Consider the following 21974-nt stretch of genomic DNA (forward strand, 5'->3'; position numbering starts at 1 on the left):
GGAAATGAAATGAAACGGTTTAATATTATCTGGCCAGTAAATGTCTGGAAAGAAAGGAGCATCCTTGAAGGTAGTGCACTTTGCCTTGTCAGACTTGTTAGTCCAAAACTTACCATCCACCTTTGACAAAGTAGTTGGTTGCCCCTCTTTTCATTTCTCTCCATTAGGATTTTATATAGGCTTGATTACCAGCCACTGCTCGAAAAAGAAGCCTGTGCACCTCTTCCGAACTCGCATAGACTGGGCGGTGGAAATTGAGCTTAACTTTCACAGGGATATTGGGGATAGGAATGCAAAATCGTGAGATTTATTTGACTCATTTGGACCAGTTTGACCAACCAGTTGGTCCAACTGAACAAATAACATGCACTCAAGGTTAACAACAACGTACGGACTGTTTCCTCAGGCAAGTTTGATTCCATACTTAAGGGACACAAATATTTCACAAGGTGAATTTTATTCAAGGGGCAACAGACCCAAGTTATGACTACAAAGTGCTGAAATGACTTTTTCCTCAAGAAGGTCCTTTCTGGTTACAGCTTTTTTGTACATGCACTGACAGTTCAGAAAGCGTTTGAACTTCTAAGTGGTCTTCTAATGAATAATTATGGTATGACGACAATCACAGAAATCAAGCATTCAATATTATCAGAAATGTCTATGTCAAGTGAAATCAGCCAATCAGAACTCTCGAGTAAAAGTATGTAAATTGGCAGACACAAGGAAAAGATCCAAGCTCAGTGTGCAAAGAAAACCAATTTTCTGATGCACTAGCCCATAAGTCATTCTCAGAGGCTCCCAAAATATTATTTCTTACTTTGCACTTGTTCCTTACTGAAAATGTCTTCTTGATAATATTATTGGGAAAACAAACGATAGAATCCACTAACCTGAATGAAAAATTGACTCACCCTGGTCTATCAGACATGACTTTCTTTGCACAATGCAGTTGCACTGCACTGCACTGCAAGAGCTACGAGTACCAGTTATAGAGTTCATCTAATGTTAAGCCTTAAACTGGAGATTTTTCAAGTTAATCTTCCAGTGAGTTGCTATTGCATCAGGCAAAACAGTTATAAAAACAGGGTTCATACTATCATTCCAGGAGTTTTCAATGGTATAAACAAAAACAAAAAAAGGACCCAAAGTTGGGAATTTCACATCAATTTCTTTGACACAAGTTACTCAGTCAAAGTGTATGTAAAGAAATCTTTTCATAACTTTCTTATTCGCTTTTTTTGTGAAAAAATCTCCAACTAACATTAATAGATAAATTCAAGGAGTTTTCCAGGAGTTGATGCCAAAATTGAATTTTCACAGCATTTTCTAGGGCCCAGGAAAAACCTTTCAAAAATCCAGGAGTTTCCAGGAGTAGTTTGAATCCTGTCAAAATAGCAAGAACAACGTGATGAACCATGGAAGGATGCTTGATATGCTGAGTTTGTGGTCATACCAAATGAATTCTGAATGAACTTTGTAAGAAATCTAAAACAGAAAGACCTGAAAGAAATTCTACCATGAAAAGATCTTTCAAGGATTAAAAAAAAAAACCTGTTCTATGTACATCACTTTACTTGTCCTCGTCATTACAACAATATTTGTCCTTCAATAAAAGACAAGTGTTTTAGAAATTCAGTATCTCGAAGATGCATTTCAACATTTGCACTTCACTATGAACGGCTAGCTTCAGTAATAATTCAATTTTTTTGTCTTCATTTTCATAACAAAACGTCGCCAGGAACCCCATTGTGTGAATTCTGATGCTACTTTCAAATTTACAACTCCCCAGTAAATAGGCTGTACTATTAGTGTTACATTCATAAAACTACACCAACCCCAGTTCCTAACTTTATGAAAAGTGAGTGAACAGCGAAACAGTCCAACCACGAACAAAAGAAAAATAAACAAACTGGCTGCAATTCAATGCAAGTTCAACTGAGCATCACTTTCAACTCTAGTTTAAATTGATGTAGTTCAAGTCAACATACTTGTAGTGTGTGAAAGTGAATGTCTGTTTGCCTGTTACACTACACCTCAGATAAGGCAATTTTGCAGAATATACAGTAGACGCATTGCAAGTGTTTCTTGTCTATGCTCACACTAGCCCGTAAGCAGGCTCCTGTGTGTTGCGGCGCAAGCAAAGGCAGAGCTGCAAGAGACAAGTTGGCGGGTGAAGAGACTCGTGCCTTGCAGCTTTGCTTTGCTTAAGCGTAGCGTATAAGAGCCTGCTTGCAAGCTATGCTCATACAACATTAACTGACTCATGCCAATTCTTTATGACTAAAGAAAAACTCTTCATATACAAAGATATTCCAGCATACACTGTGTCGAGAATACTACACTTGTTCAACAATAAACCAGCCTGCTGAGTAAGGGATTTCCACTTTCAGCAGACCAAGTAATTAGTAAAATATTTTACACAGATCATCATCTATAACATACAAATTTAACAACATTACAAACAAAAAACATTGGCTACAAATCAGCAAATCTAGCCTGGTCCATTTACTAGACTTGTCTGTGATTCCACTAACTCATTTAAGGGTGACCTGAAACAATGAAAAAAGTTGCTAAAAAATGAGAAATACAGCACAATGTGACATTTGTTCTCACTGGTTGGCTATTGGCACAACACAAAGAGTACTCTTGCTGATTAACCTCCTCTCAACGGTGGACCAGATGGCCATCACAGTGAACTCTTAGAGAATGCCACACCATTTCTCACCACTCTCTACAAAATAACTTCCTTCTCCACTGTATAAACATGCACACAACCGAGAATCCCACACTTTACTCTGATGAAGGGTTAGTGATTGAAACATCAACCTTGCAAACTCACTACAGTGGTTAATATACTTTATCAACTTCAACTTGATAACTAGCAAAGTCTCACTTGCATGCTGGTGCAGAACAACAGTTTCTTTCAAAATTAACCTTTGGTCATGGAATCTGAATACCGGTACATCAAATTGATTGTACACTATTTTAGCAACAGGCTACATATTTTTATGTGAATTGGTTCAATAAATCAACCAAGATGTGACATGCAGGAACACATACAATTCGCAAGCCACTGTTATAGTTTTAGCTCCATTAGATGCATAAAGACTCAAGTACATGTAACTATGGTGCCCTTGGTTTGTTTACCATCATTCTAATATCCCACCTAAAAAGAATTGAAGGAAGTAGACCATACAAGTAACCCCACATGCTATTAAGCAGAGCAATTACTGGTAGTTACAGTTACCAAGAACACAACCAATGATGTCAATGGTGATCTTGTGAAAATACTACAATTGTCAACTTATCATCATAAATCTGGACCAGTTACCTTGTATCTTGATCCAATTTAGTTTTCTTTGTTAAGCCCTGATTTCCCGGTTCTTTAGTGAAGTCCACAGGGCCATTATCCATTTTTGTACTCGACATTGTATCTTTGTGAACATTATTCAAGGGCTACAAAAACAGACACAAAAGGTCTTATTTTAAAAAGTCAAATAGCCCAGAAAATTAAGGTCCAAGTAAAACAATTCTATATTCTTATAAGACAACTACACTCAAGCAATGTTTCAGGTGACACTCTGCCTCCAAGAGCTAATACTCTTCAAGAGCACACAGTTCAGCTTTAGTACATCCTAATAATTTAGTGTACAATATTCTCTAATAATAACTATTGTCTCTCAGTTACTATACATACTGTGATTTGTCAATTTAGCATGTCATGTTCCATGTCTCGATTAGTTAAAGGCATAAACTCACCATAACTCCACTATCTGCAGACTCTCCTTCCGTTACACCTATGTCTGTCAACCTATTGGGAGTCAAAAGAATTTAATATGTGACGTGTTTATACTGTGTCAAGGTGTTTGCAAGATAAAAGTCATCAATATCTTTGCATCATGCAGGCTTCCTTTCAACCATTCTATGGGTTTGCACATCTTCATCTCTAGGAAAGTGGAGTGGACTGAGTGACATAACTGACAATGTTACTGACAAACAATAGTTCATAACTTGATTTGTTTTGTTATTGCCGTGTTTTGAGTTTGGGTTAAAACTAACCTTCCCCTATCAAGAGGAATAAGACTTATTTATTAATGAAATTAATGAAATTGATGAACTAAACAACCCAGGCTTTATGCAACTCTCCTGTGATTCTTTGTCAACTACTAACAAATAAATTTATGTTTATCTCACCTTGAAAATGCCTCCTCACATCTCACACTAGGTGTTTCATCATCTGAGATATCATCATCACTATCATCTGTTGCTAATGGAGCTGAACTGTCACTTGCTCGACCCTCACACCTGCATATAAATGAACAGTACACCTCTCAGCTTGGCAGAATTGAGTGTTATTATACTTACTACAACGGAGCTTGACTTTCAGGAAAAAACCTTGGGGCCAGCTGGCTCCTAAGTGTTAAGATTTAGTCGCCAGCACAAGTATTTCAGTCAAAAGAAGAAAAAAATTCGGTGGCACTGGCAACCCCAGTGGTTACAACATCAAGCTAGACTGTAAAATACCACGCCAAAAGTTTACAAATTCCTGCTGATTCATCGTATAGTTCTTAAGATTTGCCACTTGTCAGTCTTGCACATTAATTGCTGGATAACACATTTAAGAGGTTTTAAACAATGTCCAAATAAAGAGCTGTAGAGCTCTATAACAGCCACAGCTACCAGCCTATGTCACTGCCTCAAAGAGAACTTGTTAGACTGAAAGTAATTTTGAAAATGTACCAGCAAGAAAAGCCAGGTAACTTTTGTTTTTCTTTAATGCAATAAATATCATTATTATTATTATTATTATTATTATTATTATTATTATTATTATTATTATTATTATTATCATTATTATTATTATTATTATTATTATTATTACAACACCTTGCTAACCTGTACAGTGCTGCTCTATCAACCACAGGTGAGTGCTTTGCCTTGTCTGTAGATTTGCCTTCAGTTTTGGTAGCTACTCCAAGAGCCTCGGCACTGGATACCAGGCCCTGTGTTCTACTCAAGGGGGTGAAAAGTTGCATGGTTGGCAAATGGACAAAAAGAAAGGCAGACAGAAACAACTAGCTAGCAATGGAAGAATATGCTTCTGTCTTAAATGCCCCCCACCTCCTCCCCCACTTCTGAAATAATTATAGGCCACTTAGCAACCTTCTTGCCCTCACTTAACATAAAATCAATCAGAAATTTGTTAGAGCTTCAATGCATACCTTGACTCATCCTGTTTGTCTGGGTTGGACTCTTCCTTGACAACTACAAGAAAACAACAAAAGAGCAAGTGTTAGCTGGAAGCAAAGAAGTTAAAGAAATTGCTGACTTTGGAAGGTTTGATCCTACAACCTTGAACGGATCTACTACACAACTGATCGGTCACTCTAATTAACAATGACCAAGTTATGACAATTGTCACACCAAGAGCACTAGAGGAACATTTCACGTAAAGAGACAACAACGTAATATTATGCATTCAAGTGAAATGATAAAGAGGTGAAGAACTTGTGTCAGTAATAGTTCCTCTTAGGCCCAAGCAACATAATCAAAAATTATTCTTAACACACGGATGAAAATACAGTAGTTCACTCACTGTATGCTGCTCCAGCTTGTGAAGCAGGAGGTGATGGCTCTGTTTCCATGGCAACTGGAGGATCCCCTGCGTCCTCTGATGGTTGACTGATGATAACACAAGTCAGCACAGTCAAGTTGAGAGCACGGAAAAATTGATGTTTTTTGGTATGTATGAAGAAGCAAAATGCTAAAATTATGTCCACCAAGGACAGTTAGGCCCGGTTCAAACGTCGAACTTTTCATGAGCCGAACCTAATAGCCCCAATTAAGTACATGACGAGATAGACGTTTGAATCAATTAAGTTCGACTCATGTTATTTGGGTCGACCCGAGAATAAAGTTCGACATGGCCAGTCGGTCAGTTCAACTACGGGGCGACTCCGATTCAAACGTCGAACTTTTCATGTACCGAACCTAATGCATACATTACAAATACATTAAATTAATTAATTTTTACCCAGAGTTCTGCATGTTTCCCATTTTGTCATGCGTACACAGCTTGTTTTGATCTTTTGGAACAAAATGGCGGGAAGAGCGGGAAGATATGTGTTCCTCTTGCTTCGAGAGTACAAAAAATACTCGCTTCATGTGCATAAACCACTTCTGTTTGCGGTGTTCCGTATTTGAAAGCGATAAGAGTGTAGCGGGTTGGAAAGCAGGCAGTCCGGTGGCGTACTGCGAGTCATGTTTTTGAGAGAAAATGACAAAATAAATGAATCTTGAAGAAACCGACGACAGGAACGAATTGAACTGGACGAGACTCGTCACAGTTGAACTGTGATATTCCTTCGGGAATAAGCAATAATACAAGGCAAACCAAATTTAAAAATCGTCTTCGGTTGTCAAAGGCTAACTGCATCTGGAGTCGCCTTCTTCAACTTGTGCTACCCTCCTTGATCGCACTTGCAAGAAAAGCAAGCTCTTCATTTCCACAATTCGTCTTTCCCACACTGTTCATGCCATTTTGGTCAGCAATAACCGCCGTTTGCATTAGTGTCTCTTTTATTTTTGCAATTAAGTTCGACTAAATAAGGTTCGACGTTTGAATCAACTGCCGAACTTAATTATTTGGGTCGACCCAAATTGGTATTAGGTTCGGCACATGTAAAGTTCGACGTTTGAACCGGGCCTTAATAAGACAGTGTTGGATGAGTTAATTATACTTGCACACAAAATAATAGGCAAATATTCCACACTTCTAGAACTACATAATTCTGTCAAGGGATAAAAAATTATTTTCAATACGCTTTTCTTAAAAGCCACATGTAGTATCACAACAGCTTGTTCAAGACCCAAGTAGTCAAGGGTACTTATTACGTGCCAATTTGAAAGACAATGTACAAACCTGCTGGGAGCCATTCTTATGTCAGTAAAACTATCAAATGTGGCCCATCCTGTGTCTGTTGTTGCTGCAGGAGTCTCTCCCCAGCCAACATCTGATGCATCCATAGACACGGCTTCATCTACTGCTACTTCCTCTGGTTCAAATGCAAGGGACCATGCTGGAAAACAAATCAAACATATGTTTTGCTTTAAATCTGGTTTTGATGTTATGCACTGCCATGACAACCATTTTAAACCTCCACACAAAACTTCTTTTATTAGTTAATTTTCTACAGTTCACCTCGACTACCTGTAACTATGCAACTTGTCATTATTCTTTACTTTCTCAGTGAATTTAAAGGATCATTGACAAAATAAATAAATATTTCTACCATGTACATTCAATTCATTCAATTTCAAATGTGCCTTGTAATAATTATCTCAGAATATTACTCAACAATGGTAACTGTTATTACTGCAGACTTCCAGGCTATGTTAAAAAATGGTTTCTCCAAATAAGAAAATCTGTTCTATTCAATTGTAACATGGACGGCAAGACTGAATGTTGCTGAATGTATGACAAATATCAGGATACTTTACCCAGCAAAATGTTAAAATAAGTTACTAACTAGTTAACTAAAAAATTGTTTCATCTCCAACTGGCATCAACTTTAGATATCATTATTGTCACGATCAGTAAAATTTACATGAATGAGACCTTGTGCATTTTCACCTGTAGCCATGTTACCCACAGCTGCAGTAAACTTGTTACGCTGTGGGTGAATCCTATCAACAACAGGCAATTTCTCCAGTTGCATCAAGGGAAAATCAAGCATACTCAGCCATAACAGGTGTTATGGGTTACAGCCCTTAATGACAGCCCTCAGCACCCTGTAAGGGACTATAATTAATCGTTACATACCATCTGTAGGATCTACTTCCATTTTGTTGTCTGCAGCTGGAGGAGGTTGCTTTACTGGAGATTTCTGGGGACTGCTGCCATTCTTATATGGGACATTGGGGGCTTTACCACCAGGTGACTCCAGATCATCATCACTTTCGCTACTCTCACTGTCACTTTCTCCTTCAGGTGACAGGGTACTAAAGTAAAAGTTAAAGTTAGGAATCATGTTTGCATTCCCAGTAATGAAGCTATGTAATTAATATGAGTACCGATATATAATTATACTGTGAGGTGAAACAACTTGCATTACTTTACAAACCTTTGCCTTGATTCTGCAATGGATGAAAATGTGAGTTCCTTTTCCTCCCAAATATCCTAAAAGAAGGAATAAAAGTTTCATTTCATCGGCCCTGACATGCTGATTTAACAAAGTATTTGTTATCATAATATTAATTATAAGGATACAATGTAGTTTGTTTAAACAAAAACAACATCACACTTTCAACTATTCTGTTAAACACCAACATGTATGTAATAGATACAGATAACTACATCTGACCTCATCAACTGATACAACCTATTTAAAAATAAACATTTTTTTATAATACTCATACATCTAATAACTCAATTTTCCACCATGTGCTAAGAAACTATGGATTAAGTGATGCTTTGGGCCACTCTTATATTTAGAAAACAACACTTTCAGTTACTTGCCATTGTGAAATTGGACTTTCAAGGGCATCAACATGCAAGTGGGATATAATTCAAAGCTAGTTCATTGGCAAATGATGAATAACTCTGGAATTAGCACTTACTTCTTCATCACTTCCACTGTCGTCAAATTGTTGAATTTTCTCATTACAACAAGCTTCAAATAGGGCAGTGTTGGGCTGTACAGAAAAGAGAAATCAAGCTCTCGGTAAATCAACTACATGGGATCCAATGGACAAGATAAATAAAACAAGATAAAATATTAACATAATTATTTGATACAAAAATTCCAAAATAAGCTCTCAATTGCAGTAATAACACTAAAGAATGACCCAAACATACATTATCCTCATGGGCATTCATCCTAAAACTGAGGTCTCCAATTCTGTCAAATGGCCCACTGCAACAGAGTTCACAGAAAGGTAATAGGATATTAGACAATGTCAACTCAGAAATAGTAAGTCAATCTTTGATGACCAATTTTGCAAACCACTATTGAAGGAAAATACTAACCTAATTGAGTCATCTGGTTCTTGAAACTCATCTTCATCAAGGCCAAATGTGTCCATGAATTCTGTTGTTATCTGTTGCACTTGATACCGTGAAAATGCCTACAGGGGAAGCAACAATCAGTTAACTTTCTATTATTGTCCAGGCAACATTTCAAGTACAATGTTACAATACAATAATACAGTATTATAAAATGTTTCCCCTGGACCATGCAAGATCCTGTAAAATAAATATCATATTGGGCAGGAATAAAGGGACAAATGAAATAGATTTTTGATGGCCCCTTTAACAATAATTATTGCAAGTTCACAATGAAAACTGTTTAACTCCTACAATTATCAGTTGAGTAAGGTGTGAAGAAAGTTTGGTTTCATTGTATTTTATACCTGTTGAAGTGAGCTCTCTGTATGCAAGAAGGAGATAGGCTTGAAGTCATCTTCATCATCTGAAGAAGACTGAAAATGATGACCAACCTAAAAATGATGAAGAATAGACAGGTTTAGACAAAAAATAGTAACTTACCAGTAATGTTTACGTAATCATAAAAAGTTAACTCAGCAGTTTTTACAAAGGACACATTATACATGCTTTTGTAAATTTAAGGTAAATTGTACTGTATAAAAACAGTACTTCAATCGTGAACCAAAGTCCTTGGGACACTGATGTAATACTTAACAATTAGACCCATAGCCCACAAGGGCCATGGGTCAATAGCCCATGAAGCCAAGCCGAATGAGCTATTGACCCATGGCCCTTGAGGGCAAAGGGTCTAATTGTTTTAGTATCACCCAACTAGTTGGACAGAAAAGGCAATAATAAAGTTAGCAAATGCAAGTTGAAGAAATATTTATTTGGGAATAAAACGAAAGAAAGCGTCACGCTCAATTGTGCCAATTTCGCTACTCGAGGACTATTACTAATAGTCCTCTAGTAGCGTAGCCAATTAGAATGCAGGATTTGCATTAGTCCACTAGTTGGGTTATACTAAAACAAATTATCTGTGTTTTACAACTGAAGTTAAGAAAAGCACTGCTATCCTGTTAAAACGAGTTGCTGTTCCCTCTCCCAATACAATGTTGAACCTCAAGAGAAATTGCAGGTACTATGTATGTGGAGAGGGAAGAGAGGCTAGGCAGGTGTATATGTATTCACGCCTGGCATGTGTAGAAAAGCACCAAATGTGCATATTTTGTCCAAAGACTTTTGTCCATGATTGCAGGTAGTTAACCCAGCCTCACTCTCATTTTGTTTTTCCATGTTTTGCAACTCACCAGTTCAGATAAGTTTTGTTTGTTGACATCTGCTAACTTTCCACTCACAAATGCATTCCATCTTTCACGAACATTCTCTGGCAAGTCTGAAATTTTAACAATAACAAAATGGAATGGCTGTAACTGACCTAATAACAGTTACCAGTAACACAGGATTTCAGGCACAGTTGTCCACGCTCATGTAGTCTGGTCTGGATTGTGCATCCAGCAGTTCAACATGTGAACTGTGTCTTTAGGAAACAGGTGAATCATTGCCATGAGTCAAGGAAATGCTGCATTCAATCAGACATTAATTTTAGTTGATCACAGCTTTCAAGTGGCAATCCATCAGCCCTCAATTTTGTTAAAACTTCAAATCATGTCAGAGCATTTTGCGCTAAGGCTGCCATGCCACTGTGGACCCCAATCAAAATAGCGAGTTTTTAAAAGGCTGATTTGCCATCCAAAGGAGAATAAACAAGTCTTTAATAAGTTAAGGACTTGATTTCGACAAGCTGTGATTTATATAAAAAGCGGTCCTATGCCCCACTGGGGGCTACATGGAGTGATGATGATGATAACCAATGAAATAACAAGTGAGCTTTCGCACAAAAACATTATACTATGATTATCAGTTGAGTAAGGCGGGACGAAAGTTTGGTCACCAAGTTTTCATGTAAAAATCTTGTTGTCGTCACGGGCAACTGGCTCCGTATCTATTGGTAACTTGTCGGCCTTTGACGTCATTGGCAGCAAAGTGCACAAAATTGTAGGCGACGTGACAGGCAACCAACGGCTGTTGATATTGTTACCAATGGAAACGAGGTAAGTTGCCCGTGACAACACCATAATTTTAAGGCCAAAACTTCGTAACCAAACTTCCCTCATGCCTTACTCAACTGATAATCGTAGTATCTTCACACGTGGAAATTACATGTTATCTTCACATGCGAAAAGATCACTGTTGCTATGGTTACATATTAATAAATGGCACCTTTCGAAACCAAAGTGAAATGGGTTGGGATTTCATTGGTGTTTATACAATAAATAGAACATTACATTGCCACTTGGAGATATGAAATTTCCCTTCTTGTGTTAAAAAAATATTTCTCTCGTTTGCTGTGCTCACTTGTGAAATGTTCTTCAACAGTCTGAGAGAAATTTTGTATTGCCACGAGGCCATGTAATGTCCTCTATGTATTAATGCATTAAACCATTGACTAAGGTGTTTGTATACCAATTGATGGAAATGTTGCATAGCAAGTATGTATTTAATACTCACCAGAAAATGTTGCATCAAGAGCAGCTTTGTTTTTGCCTTTCTCTACACTTTGAACAATACTGTTTGCCACATTTGTCAAATGGCCCATGTATCCTTTCCGTTTGCTGGTCAGCCCTCTAGATAGCAAAACAAGAAGACAGTTTCAATTCCACCATATTTTTTTTTTTTGGCAAACAAGTAACATATGGCCATAGATTGGGTATTTGCATCACAGTTTGTATTTAGGAACACAGGCCTGCAATGAACATCAAGGGCTATGAATCATTCTAAAAATAATTTGTGAGGTCTCCAATCACTCAGAAGTCTAAACATTTTATATTTGCCCATGTTCCCAATTTATTGAAAATGTTACCCCTCTTTTCCACTGACCACAGGGACCTTTATTTGTATTGAAAAGAAAGTCAGACAATAATGCTGGACTGTATAGCCTTGCTGATTCAATTTTACAGAAGATGAGAGTTCCAACAATGACAACCAGTGCGGCCTTCTGATATTGTTAGGAGCTGAAAATACTTAGCAATATTTGGAACCTTCCCACTTACGTTTCTGAATCAAGATCATCCCATTCCTGGAGTATCCTTTGTATAATTTGACAATCTTTAAATAACTGTGTACAAAAAAAAAACAACAGAAAAACGATACACTCAATAATACAAAACATGATCAGTTCCACTAGCTAGTAACACATGCAGTTTAACAGACACGATCCTAAAGAAACCTCAGCTACAATTTAAGCAAAGTGTCTAGGGGAAACTTACAACATCGACTAAAGGAGTAGACTGTTCACCATCTTCTTCAGTTGGGGGATTGTTTAAAACTGTGGTTATACACTTCTCCACTTGAGTATGGAGAAAATTATTCCATGAATACTTGAAAAATAACTCCTGTAAATCAAATTTAAAACAAAATGTCAGCAGACTTGCATGATCCTGGCCTCTGGTAAAAACAGAAGGCTGTTTCAAAACTAGTTGAGAATACATGTAAGCTCTTTCAAAACTAATAGCTCTGCATAAGATTGATTTAGAAAATCAATTTATGAGTGTCAAAAACAACAGTATCAAAAACAACACTAATAATCCTACATAGGAATAATGGCAAATGCCAAACATCACCAAACAAATCGCCAAACATTTATTTGGGTAATTTATAGTACTGGTAACAGCAATGGTAAAATGGAGGGGGGAAAAGTAGATTGGAGCTGTACTACTAAAAAGTACTACAATGTATTTTTTGTACTAGAGCACATGGTGAAGCTGTTCAGAGATTTTGAATTACATTTACTGTGTACTTGATGTAATAACCATTTTGTTAGGTTGAAAAATAAAAATGTTCGGAACAAAGTAACACGGATGTTAGATTTGGGGAAGAGAGATCAACACTAGAAATTTTAGAGCTTACTAAACTGAAATGAAGCCATCCATGACATATAATGCAATGCCTCTCTTGTAAATTGTATTTTGATTTGGATACCTACCCATAAAACTTGAAGAGTTCCTAAGTTAGCTAGTTCAGCATTTATTGTATCACTATTAGTGGCTAATATGGCAGCAATCAACTTGGAGGCTTGAAGACGAGCATTGCCAAGGGGAGGGTCTAGAGTTCCTATTGTCGTTAGCATTGGCTTCATCTGACAAGGAAACAAAAACAATGAAAGACGGTTAACACCAGCTTGCAAGAAAACATTTAAAGTTTTTAGTGCAGCACTTGCCCCCCGCCCCCCTGCCCCAACCCCCATTATTTGATTTAAAAAAAAAGCAAGTTCTGATCTCTGAGCAACCCTGTAACACAGCCACCTTTTGAATTCAGCCAGATTTTTCTGGTCATCCTGTGTCCATTTGAACATTTTTAGCAGAGATCAATGTACCACATACAAAGAAACAGGACCACAGAGCAGTAAATGGTTCACAAAATGGCTCTTAATCATTCAACAATGATTAATAACATATTAAAGACAAAAAGGTCGTGGCTTACTGGAGGTGGATCCACCAGAAGCTGATGGAAGTCTTTGAGTCGTGGAGTTAAAGCAGCTAATGTAGCACTAACACCTGTAAAACACAACAGAATACCTTGCTAAATTCAGGAAAAGAAAACCTTTAATGAAAAATGTAACAAGTGTAGTTTAGGTAAGTTTGATAAGAAATCATTCTTTTGTCAAGTTTTCAGTTTCAGGACTGGGTAGAAACTGAAACTGATCCATACAATTTATTAATAAAAATTATAATCAAATGAAATCAAATGCTAAACTTATTTTTCAACCCTCATAAAATTTCTTTTATAAACAGAACACTTAAAGGAAGACTAAATTTTTTTCTCTACCTTGTGCAAGTCTTTCTGCATCCAAGGGAGTCATTGGTTCTTCTCCCTCTCCACTACGGGAAAAACAATAAATCATTGGTTAATAACAGATGTGATTTTAATGGCAGCAAAAATATCATGTGCAAAAGCCAGGTTACAATTTTTGCCTTGAGCAAAAGAAACAAGCAGCTTACAAATGTGAAAAGAGATAAAATCACACCTTCCTTTCCTGACTTCCAACAGTGTGAGTAGAACAGAGATTCCATTGACGAGTGCTACATCGGGATGAAGTTGAGCATCATGAAGCATATGATCTAATAACTCTGACACTGTCTCTCTCCTAAACAGAAACAGAAAGCAACATTAAACAATTACAAATCAATATAATTAAGCAAAACTGACAGCCTGCTTTGACAAGTTTAGGAGACTATTCAAGGGTAAGAGGTTAGAGGCTCTTTAATTAAAGGTTTTCCCAAAGGTTTTCTACATCTAAGAAAGGGGTTACATCAAGGGGCAGGCACCGGGCAAATTGATCGGCTGTGGGGACAATTTTTCCTGGCTAATTTGACCATCTAGTGGTAAGTTTTTCTTACAAAGAAGTTCAGTTCTAATGGTTTAGCCTGCCTGTAAAAACCAGTCACCCTCCTGCTGAAAACGTTAATGAAACCCCTGCTAGGACAGTAATTTTCACATTGAGACCAGAAGTAGTGGAGCCACCTAATTAGCATGTTGAACTCTGGATTGAAAGGCCTTGGTTTACATGTATGTCACCTGGCCAGTGTCACTGTGGTGTGTTCTAGAGTGAGACAACTAACTAATCACTGCACCTCTCTTCACCCAGGAGAATAACAAAATTAAATGGGAACACGCCTGGTAGCTGCAACTCATTAGAATAATCTGCAAGTGGGAGCAGCATTACTTCTAGTTGTTTTGTAACACAGAAACTGCCATAAGAAATTATGCAACATCAGGCTTAGGACTTCAGTCCAATCCCCAAAATTGGAACAAACGAGAGGGAATTAGTCAACTCAATTAAACATAATAATACCTTTGAACTGCATCTAGCAAAGGATCTTGATCAGCATTCTCTTGGAGTTGTGACATGTGATCTCTACTAAGACGGATTATATCACACAGGCTTTGTGCAGCATTGCAGCTTCTCTGCAGAAACAAATCAAAGTAGCTCTGTTGGAGTTTGGTTTCACTTCACATAAGAACAGTTTCAAATTTTTCCACAGTGCAGTCAGTCCAAAAAGAGGCAAGGAATACCAGTCAGATAAATGATACAGAAGATAGAAAATAATAACAAGTGTAACACCTGTTAACTCACCCAAATTACATGAATTTAATAATAAATTAATTAATAAACAAATAAATAAATTAATTAAAAGAAGTTAATACTTATTTAAGAAGCCATTTCCTGATGAGAGCAAAAGAAAAGGATAGTGAACCAACCTCTTCATCAATTTCAGGGTCAATTAAAGAGACCAAACTCTCCACTAGTTTTTGACCATTTAACCACTGCAATACAAAGAATAATAACGTAAACACACTGCAAAACACTAATTTTATGATAACTGCAGAAATTCTCACACGGTTATTGGCTAATAATTTTTGTTGTCAATATGCAGACAGACACATGAATTTATAATTTATGCGATGCATCAACGAGCAAGAGTGGACAATTCTTGACAATTTGTTACCCTAAAAAACAAATTGACATCAGTTTTTCATGCCTCTGTCCTGTCGATCCACAGCAACTTTGACAATGTTATGACGAAATTCATTGTCAATAACAGGACAGACGCATGAAAAGCTGATATCAATTTGTTAAACAGAACAAATATTAGGAATGTTCAATAAGCAGATTTCATTATGAAAGTGTCTGTTTACATGTAGAACTTATAGATGCACAAATGACATCAATATCATTTCTATAAGATTGGAAAAAGTAGCATAAGTTGAATGGGTCACTCAAAAGCCCAGTTCAAAATTTAAGTGCAATGTCAAAATAAAAGCAAGGGAATTACAAATAGTGAGCTTTACCTCAAGTAAGTCTTGCCGCAGTTGTGGAGACTCCACGCTGGTAATTAACCGAAGGAGTAAGTCCATGACGGCAGATGTCCCAAGGTGTTTCACAATGGCATTGACAAAATCTTCTTTACTTTTTAAGTACTCTAACATCTACAAAAAATAACATTGGAAACCTCTGAACCAAATGAATAACAAAACAATTTTTTTTTACTTTTTACACAGAAGTTACAAACATACTTACCAAAGATGTTTTCCTACTTATAAGAACGCCCATAACTTTACTGAAAAAACTGAAAGAAAGAGACTTGATGTTAAAAATAGGTATGAGTAGTTAAATCTGATAACACTTAAACCTTAAAACTTACCTTTTCACAAGAGCTTCTGAGTAAATTTTAGCAAAAGAATATTTATTTATTCTATATGGGACTTTATAGGGTTTGCAATTGTATAGCACTGATCATAAGCATTTTTCAAAATGGGGCCCTTGAAATTAGTAAGTTATTTTGAATTCATTGTTTTCTTAAGGGTTTGAGTCTTGCAAATGAGTCACAATCTTTTTCTCCATTGTGCCATAAAATATGGGTAGGTTAGTTCCAATGTTTATTGTGTAAATGATAATAAATTATTGTTGATTAGCATCTTATCCAACAGGGGTAGCAAAACTCTTTGAAGTTTCATGCAACAGAAATCACAGTCACCCCACCTTTCCATAACACATTCTCAATCATCAATAATATTATTGCATTTTTAACCACCAGCAATCATCCTACTGGAGCTCTTAGGAAACAAAAATCAAGTTTAACAGCTGGCTCAAAAATTATGTCTGTGGGTTGTCAATGGTTCGTTTTGATCCACTTTGTTTGCTGCTTTTTTCAAGATTTGTTGACTGTCACTGTAATTAAGATTGCACCTTACCGAAAGACACAGTAATAATAGCAACTGGAAAGTATTTAGTAGCTTTGGAGTAAGCAGTTTCTCACCTTGCTAGCAGAGGATTAAGGGGGGGTTCAGATTCCATAAATGACCAAATTTTGTTGAGTAGATCCTGTAATAAGAACAACATGGTGGAAGAACTGTAAATAGGGTCTTCATAACATTTATCAGACAAATGTTACAGAAGCTAACAGCCACACCACTGTGCTTGAACTAAACAGATCTGTGTTACATTGGTGAACCTATGATACTTTTGCCAATGTTAAATGTGACCCTTGTGACTGCCATAGTAGATGAAAATGTTTAGATGCAGGAAAAAAACTATTGTAGTAATCTAGGAATCAGTGCAGACCTCAGATGTGACTCACTTAAGTTATAGATACTTCAACAATGACTAGTGGCCTGAGAGTTCCATCTTAGATGTGAGGAAATGAAAGGCAATCTTCCATGGTTTGTCACTTATCTTTGAACTGAGATAACGTGAAAATGAAACTTGCAGGATATAAAGGACAGAATGAGGATAAGGATCATAGAATGAAGCTCCCACCCATCAGAGAATGCCAAAACAGGACGCAATCAGAGCACTCTCAGAGGCAATCTCGATAATAACTGGTAACTCTCAGAATGGAGCGCATATCTGAGAAAATCACAAGGCTGCAAAGAAATTTAAATATAATTGTTTTTTACCCTTTGATACATAAATATACTCCTGTGTAAAAACCAAGCCCAATTCAGATTGGCATAGCACTGACATATACCTCATTGTTTGTTAGCTTGTCAATTATTGCGTATACGTCTGCTGTTAACACTTCACAAGCCATGTTGGGATGTCTGAAGCAAAGAACAAGTTTGCATCACATTAGGGTACACAGCTTGGAAAGGTGACAAAGAAAATAGCGGTCATGCTTTATTCCACATAAATTTAACTTGCACTGTCAGAGGTTATCCCAGTTTATATAGAGCATGAAGAAACAAGTGTACGGCCACTCCGCCAGGTTAGACAAGCTTTTCATTCGGTCGTCTACTGGTAACCATTCATACTATGGAGAGGAGAGAGGCACTTCAAGAGTTGAGTTGCCAGAGTGCACACCAGCACGTGCAACCTTAAACTGCTCTATCTGGCAGGCATATACCTCATCTAGAACTTCATATATCTAATTTGACAAAACAAATTTGAAACTGGGATCTGCAGAAATCAAGAGTATACATCAAACTAGTTCTAATCTCTGTTTATATACCAGATCCTCATCCAAGCATATCATGAACTCTTATCACTAATAATTAATTTCCCTCAGGGAGGCACTACATGGTCTGCATAAATAACCCTTAACACTGCCTACCAACAGTAACACTGTAGAAATTAGTCAAAGTGCCCTGTTATCCAATATCCCCAGGGGGTGATGGAAAAACAGCAAAGTCCTGATATATCTTCACACATATCACACAGTGCCCTGACTCACTTGTATTTGAGACATTCCTCTTTACTTTCATCTGGTGGTTGTAGAACTAGGTTTACTAGTTCCTCTAAGATCTCTGGTCTAATAAAACTGAGAAATCAAGCCAAAAAATTAATGAATAAATTATGTACTTCCAGTGTAAACAAATTACCTTCCAAACAGCTTGATCTCCTCTTTCTTAAACATGTGGACCTATATCTGTCTGTACTGTTGTAAGATTTTGTGACATCAAAAGTTGATCGAGTTCAAATTTCCATAATATATATATAAAAAAATCATTCTTCTATTCTTCTCCTTGTATTATAGAAACATTCTGATAATAAGCACCTCCTGTCCCCCTCCCCTCTCACTGAAAGAAAGTAAAAAAAAGTCCCATCTGTAACAGACCCTCTCCCTCTCCCCTGAGTAATTTTAAGTTTCAGATTTAACTCAACTGGATAATAAAAACTGTTCTAATATCAACAGGACATCTACTGCTGCCTCATTTTCAGAGACCATTGCATTTCATTAGAAAAGAGGCTACATGTGAAAATGGTTTTCACAGATAATTTATCCATACCCATAATATAATCCATAATATCCATAATAGAAGCCTAAGTACAAGGAAGCCTTTCGCATGCAACATTTCTTCTGTATGTTTATGTGTATTGTAACAGTATACTCAGACACTTTTAGATGTGCTTTTGAATTTGTTTGCATTTGACTTCACTGTGCTGAGTGTTTGACCATGCAATATTGTTATCATGTTATCTAATGTTACTCAGATGTAAAATTGCTTCTAAAGATCGACCAAACCATTTTTGCAACACTAAACTACTTCTGATAAGCTTCTCAGGAATAAACCTCCCTTAAGCTAAAGCCAGAAGAAAACCTTTAGAACAAAATAAGCCTTAGAGCTCATAACTTGAATTTTACAGGTCAAACACTAACAGTAACATTACATGATCGCTACTGTGACAGTGTCGTTGTAATTTGACGATTAACAAATCGTATGCAAGATATGTATGAACATGCACTGTGAGTTGTTTTAATTTTGTCCAATGTGGTGTCCATCATCACTAGCAAAGAATCCAAGTGAAGCAAATTGAAGTTGGTTACAATGTTATGAGAGGGATGCAAATCAAGACCTCAGGGACATTCAAAAACAACAAAAAAGAAAGATTCATTATAAACGGGGCATTTTAATGCAAACAGGCAAGCATCATTTAGGTACAAATCACCTGAAGCCCACCCCAAAAAAGCATTTCTCCACAAATCATACCACAAATAGCACTGGACATACCAAGTACGCACATTGTATAACTAACATCTGGGATAGAGTTAATCTTTAAGCCACCGAGAGAGGTGTGATCGAGGACGATTTTAATGCAGGGTAGTTTAAATTTGCTTACGATTTCTTGCGTCAATGTAGGGATGTAAGCTTGTTGAAACGTTTGCAATCAATATCACGCAAACTTCCCAATTTCCTCTAAACCAAATTAGCTATGATTTCCCTTCCTCCTCCCCTGATGACGTTAATCTACAGTGGTATGGTTTTCCGAAGCGAACAATTTATTTTCCATTTGATTCCTTCCAAATGTACGACTGTCTAAAAACGACTTTAAGGAGTTTTGGCTGAACGAAAAACGTATTGACTGGAAAATTAAAATATAGGCTTATACGAGGCTTACTCAAACACTCTCTACAAAAACATAGCGAGATCTTTGGCCTGTTAATAGCGGTCAATGTTACTATATTGAAACGTTACTGACTTGGAAATCAACATAATTTTTTAGACGACCAGAAATTTCTACTTACAAGTCCACCAACTTTCTATTTTGTGATTTCGTCTCTTGCAGAACGTCATCTTCATCCAATATTTCGCTCAAAGTGCAGTCCTGGTAATTGAGTTTAAACATATTTCGTTTGGGATAAAATTCAGAGGCAATCGTTTAGGTTAACTCGAAACACCTATATATGACTGAGTGAAAACGCATGCATACAGACAGACTCACCTCTCTTGTTAACATAGTATCTATAGCAGAGCTAGGGTGCAAGTCGAATTTCCAAAACATTTTGCGTCGTTCTTGTATATATTCCTCCTCACGATTCTGGAAATAGGTCTTATAAAGACCAAATAAGCTAAAATATAAGCGTTTGCATGAGATTTCTCAAGTGTAGCAGAATGAAAGCTTCTTGTTTGAGCCCATCCACGATCCACGAAGTCCTGTAACAACTTTCGCTTCGCACTGTTGAGCTGGCCGTAAAGATGGCGGCTTTAACTGTTTCGACGGGTTATAACCGCCATAATTTTCACCATGCAAACTGCTTACTTTCCCAGCTTACGAACGTTCCACTATAAAACCAAAACCTCAACTGAACATGAAATCCACCACTATTTCCAAGAGACTGTTGGCTGTCGTGACCGCATGCGCTCGAAATACTTTGTTTCACATAACATGAACTGATAGTCTTATACCACCATTAATAAGCTGGAAATGTCAGGGACGTTTCTCTGTTATAGAGCAGGTAATCGACGGAAACGTTCGGAAGAATGTATGTTAGTCTAACGGCGGGAAACGAGTTCACTCAGCTTTACAATGGAGCAAGAATATAGAAGGAAAATGGAAATGAGTCTTATGGACCATAATATGTTTCGCAGTTTGAGCACGTGATTTTCATATTCAAGATGGCCGCCAAAGGAGATTACAGGCCACAAGCACCCACCCTTCCCAAGCCTTCCTCCTTCCCCAGTGGTTTCTTCAATTCTCGCAAAAACTCCCCCACAGCTAGCTCCGTCTCCGAAACAAAAAACTCGCACCTGAAATTTCCTCAGCGACGCGGACTTCAAGCTCTCCAAGGGGGGCTTACACCGGATTTCAAGTGAAGGGGATGAATTAAGGTTTTTGGGGGTGTTAAAATTTTCGTTTCCGGTATTTTTATGGTAGGAAAATTTGACAAGTATTTTTTGGGGTGGCTTGATTTAAGTAGGGATTTTTGGGGATATTCAGAACAATACGAATAATTAAGATTCTTGGTAGTGATCCGGCCGCGTAGTTCTGCGATTAAAGTACTCTGGCTTCCAGGTGTACAACCAAACTTGTTTTACGCTCGTTATATATTTAAAGACGGTGCCGCATTACATTGCATCTGTTTTGGCATGGGATTTTCTTGGTGTTTATTTTTGGTCCAGGGACTTTTTTAGGGGGGATTCATTTTGGAAGCCCCAGGGATTTTGGGGGGTTTTGATATTTGCCCGGCCTATTCGATCATCCCCGAGTACCCCGCCCCCACCCGCGAGACACAGGAAGACAGATTGGGAGTAATTAAGGAGAGAGGGCGGGAAGTGGGATTCCCACGGTAACTGGGTTCGGGAAAACTGGGAGGAAAATTTGCAATATTACTCAATCAAGAGACGTTGATCACCATCTCTTGGCTCTAGGGCAAGGAGCCTTTCGAACAGTTCGTCAGGATTTTTAGATCCCCTATCTCCCCGATCTCTCAAATGGTCCGGATTCATGGCCTGGCTGGGACAAGCGTTCCCTAAACAGTGTCTGTCTCCACCCAGAAGAAAGATTGGAAGAAAATGTTTCCAAGTATGAAGGTCTCTTGGAAGGTTTTAACGTACTACTGAAGTCAGGAGATATTACTATGGTATTCATTTCGGAAACCTGCGACTGGCATCATTAGTCAGCTCTGACGTTGTCTGACGTAGAACC

General features: G+C 37.5%; 1 protein-coding gene across 1 annotated transcript; it reads right to left on the reverse strand.

Annotated features, from left to right (window-relative positions):
- Positions 1–440: 440 nt before the first annotated feature.
- LOC145478791 (serine/threonine-protein phosphatase 6 regulatory subunit 3-like) lies at positions 441–21793 on the reverse strand. Its single transcript, XM_081456954.1, has 31 exons — positions 20271–21793; positions 20074–20153; positions 18280–18366; positions 17578–17650; positions 16867–16931; positions 16128–16176; positions 15899–16036; positions 15308–15373; positions 14901–15013; positions 14073–14192; positions 13874–13926; positions 13529–13602; positions 13032–13184; positions 12316–12441; positions 12100–12164; positions 11558–11673; positions 10297–10382; positions 9412–9498; positions 9029–9126; positions 8858–8915; positions 8620–8694; positions 8124–8179; positions 7823–8001; positions 6923–7079; positions 5597–5682; positions 5223–5265; positions 4897–5010; positions 4195–4305; positions 3760–3811; positions 3332–3456; positions 441–2549 (listed from the first exon to the last, which is right to left on the reverse strand). The coding sequence occupies exons 1-31, from the start codon at positions 20328–20330 to the stop codon at positions 2492–2494; spliced, it is 2823 nt and encodes a 940-aa protein (XP_081313080.1). The 5' UTR covers positions 20331–21793; the 3' UTR covers positions 441–2491.
- Between the last annotated feature and the right edge of the window lie 181 nt (positions 21794–21974).

Source organism: Orbicella franksi, chromosome 2, assembly GCF_964199315.1.
Source record: "Orbicella franksi chromosome 2, jaOrbFran1.1, whole genome shotgun sequence".
NCBI classification, from domain to species: Eukaryota; Metazoa; Cnidaria; class Anthozoa; order Scleractinia; family Merulinidae; genus Orbicella; species Orbicella franksi.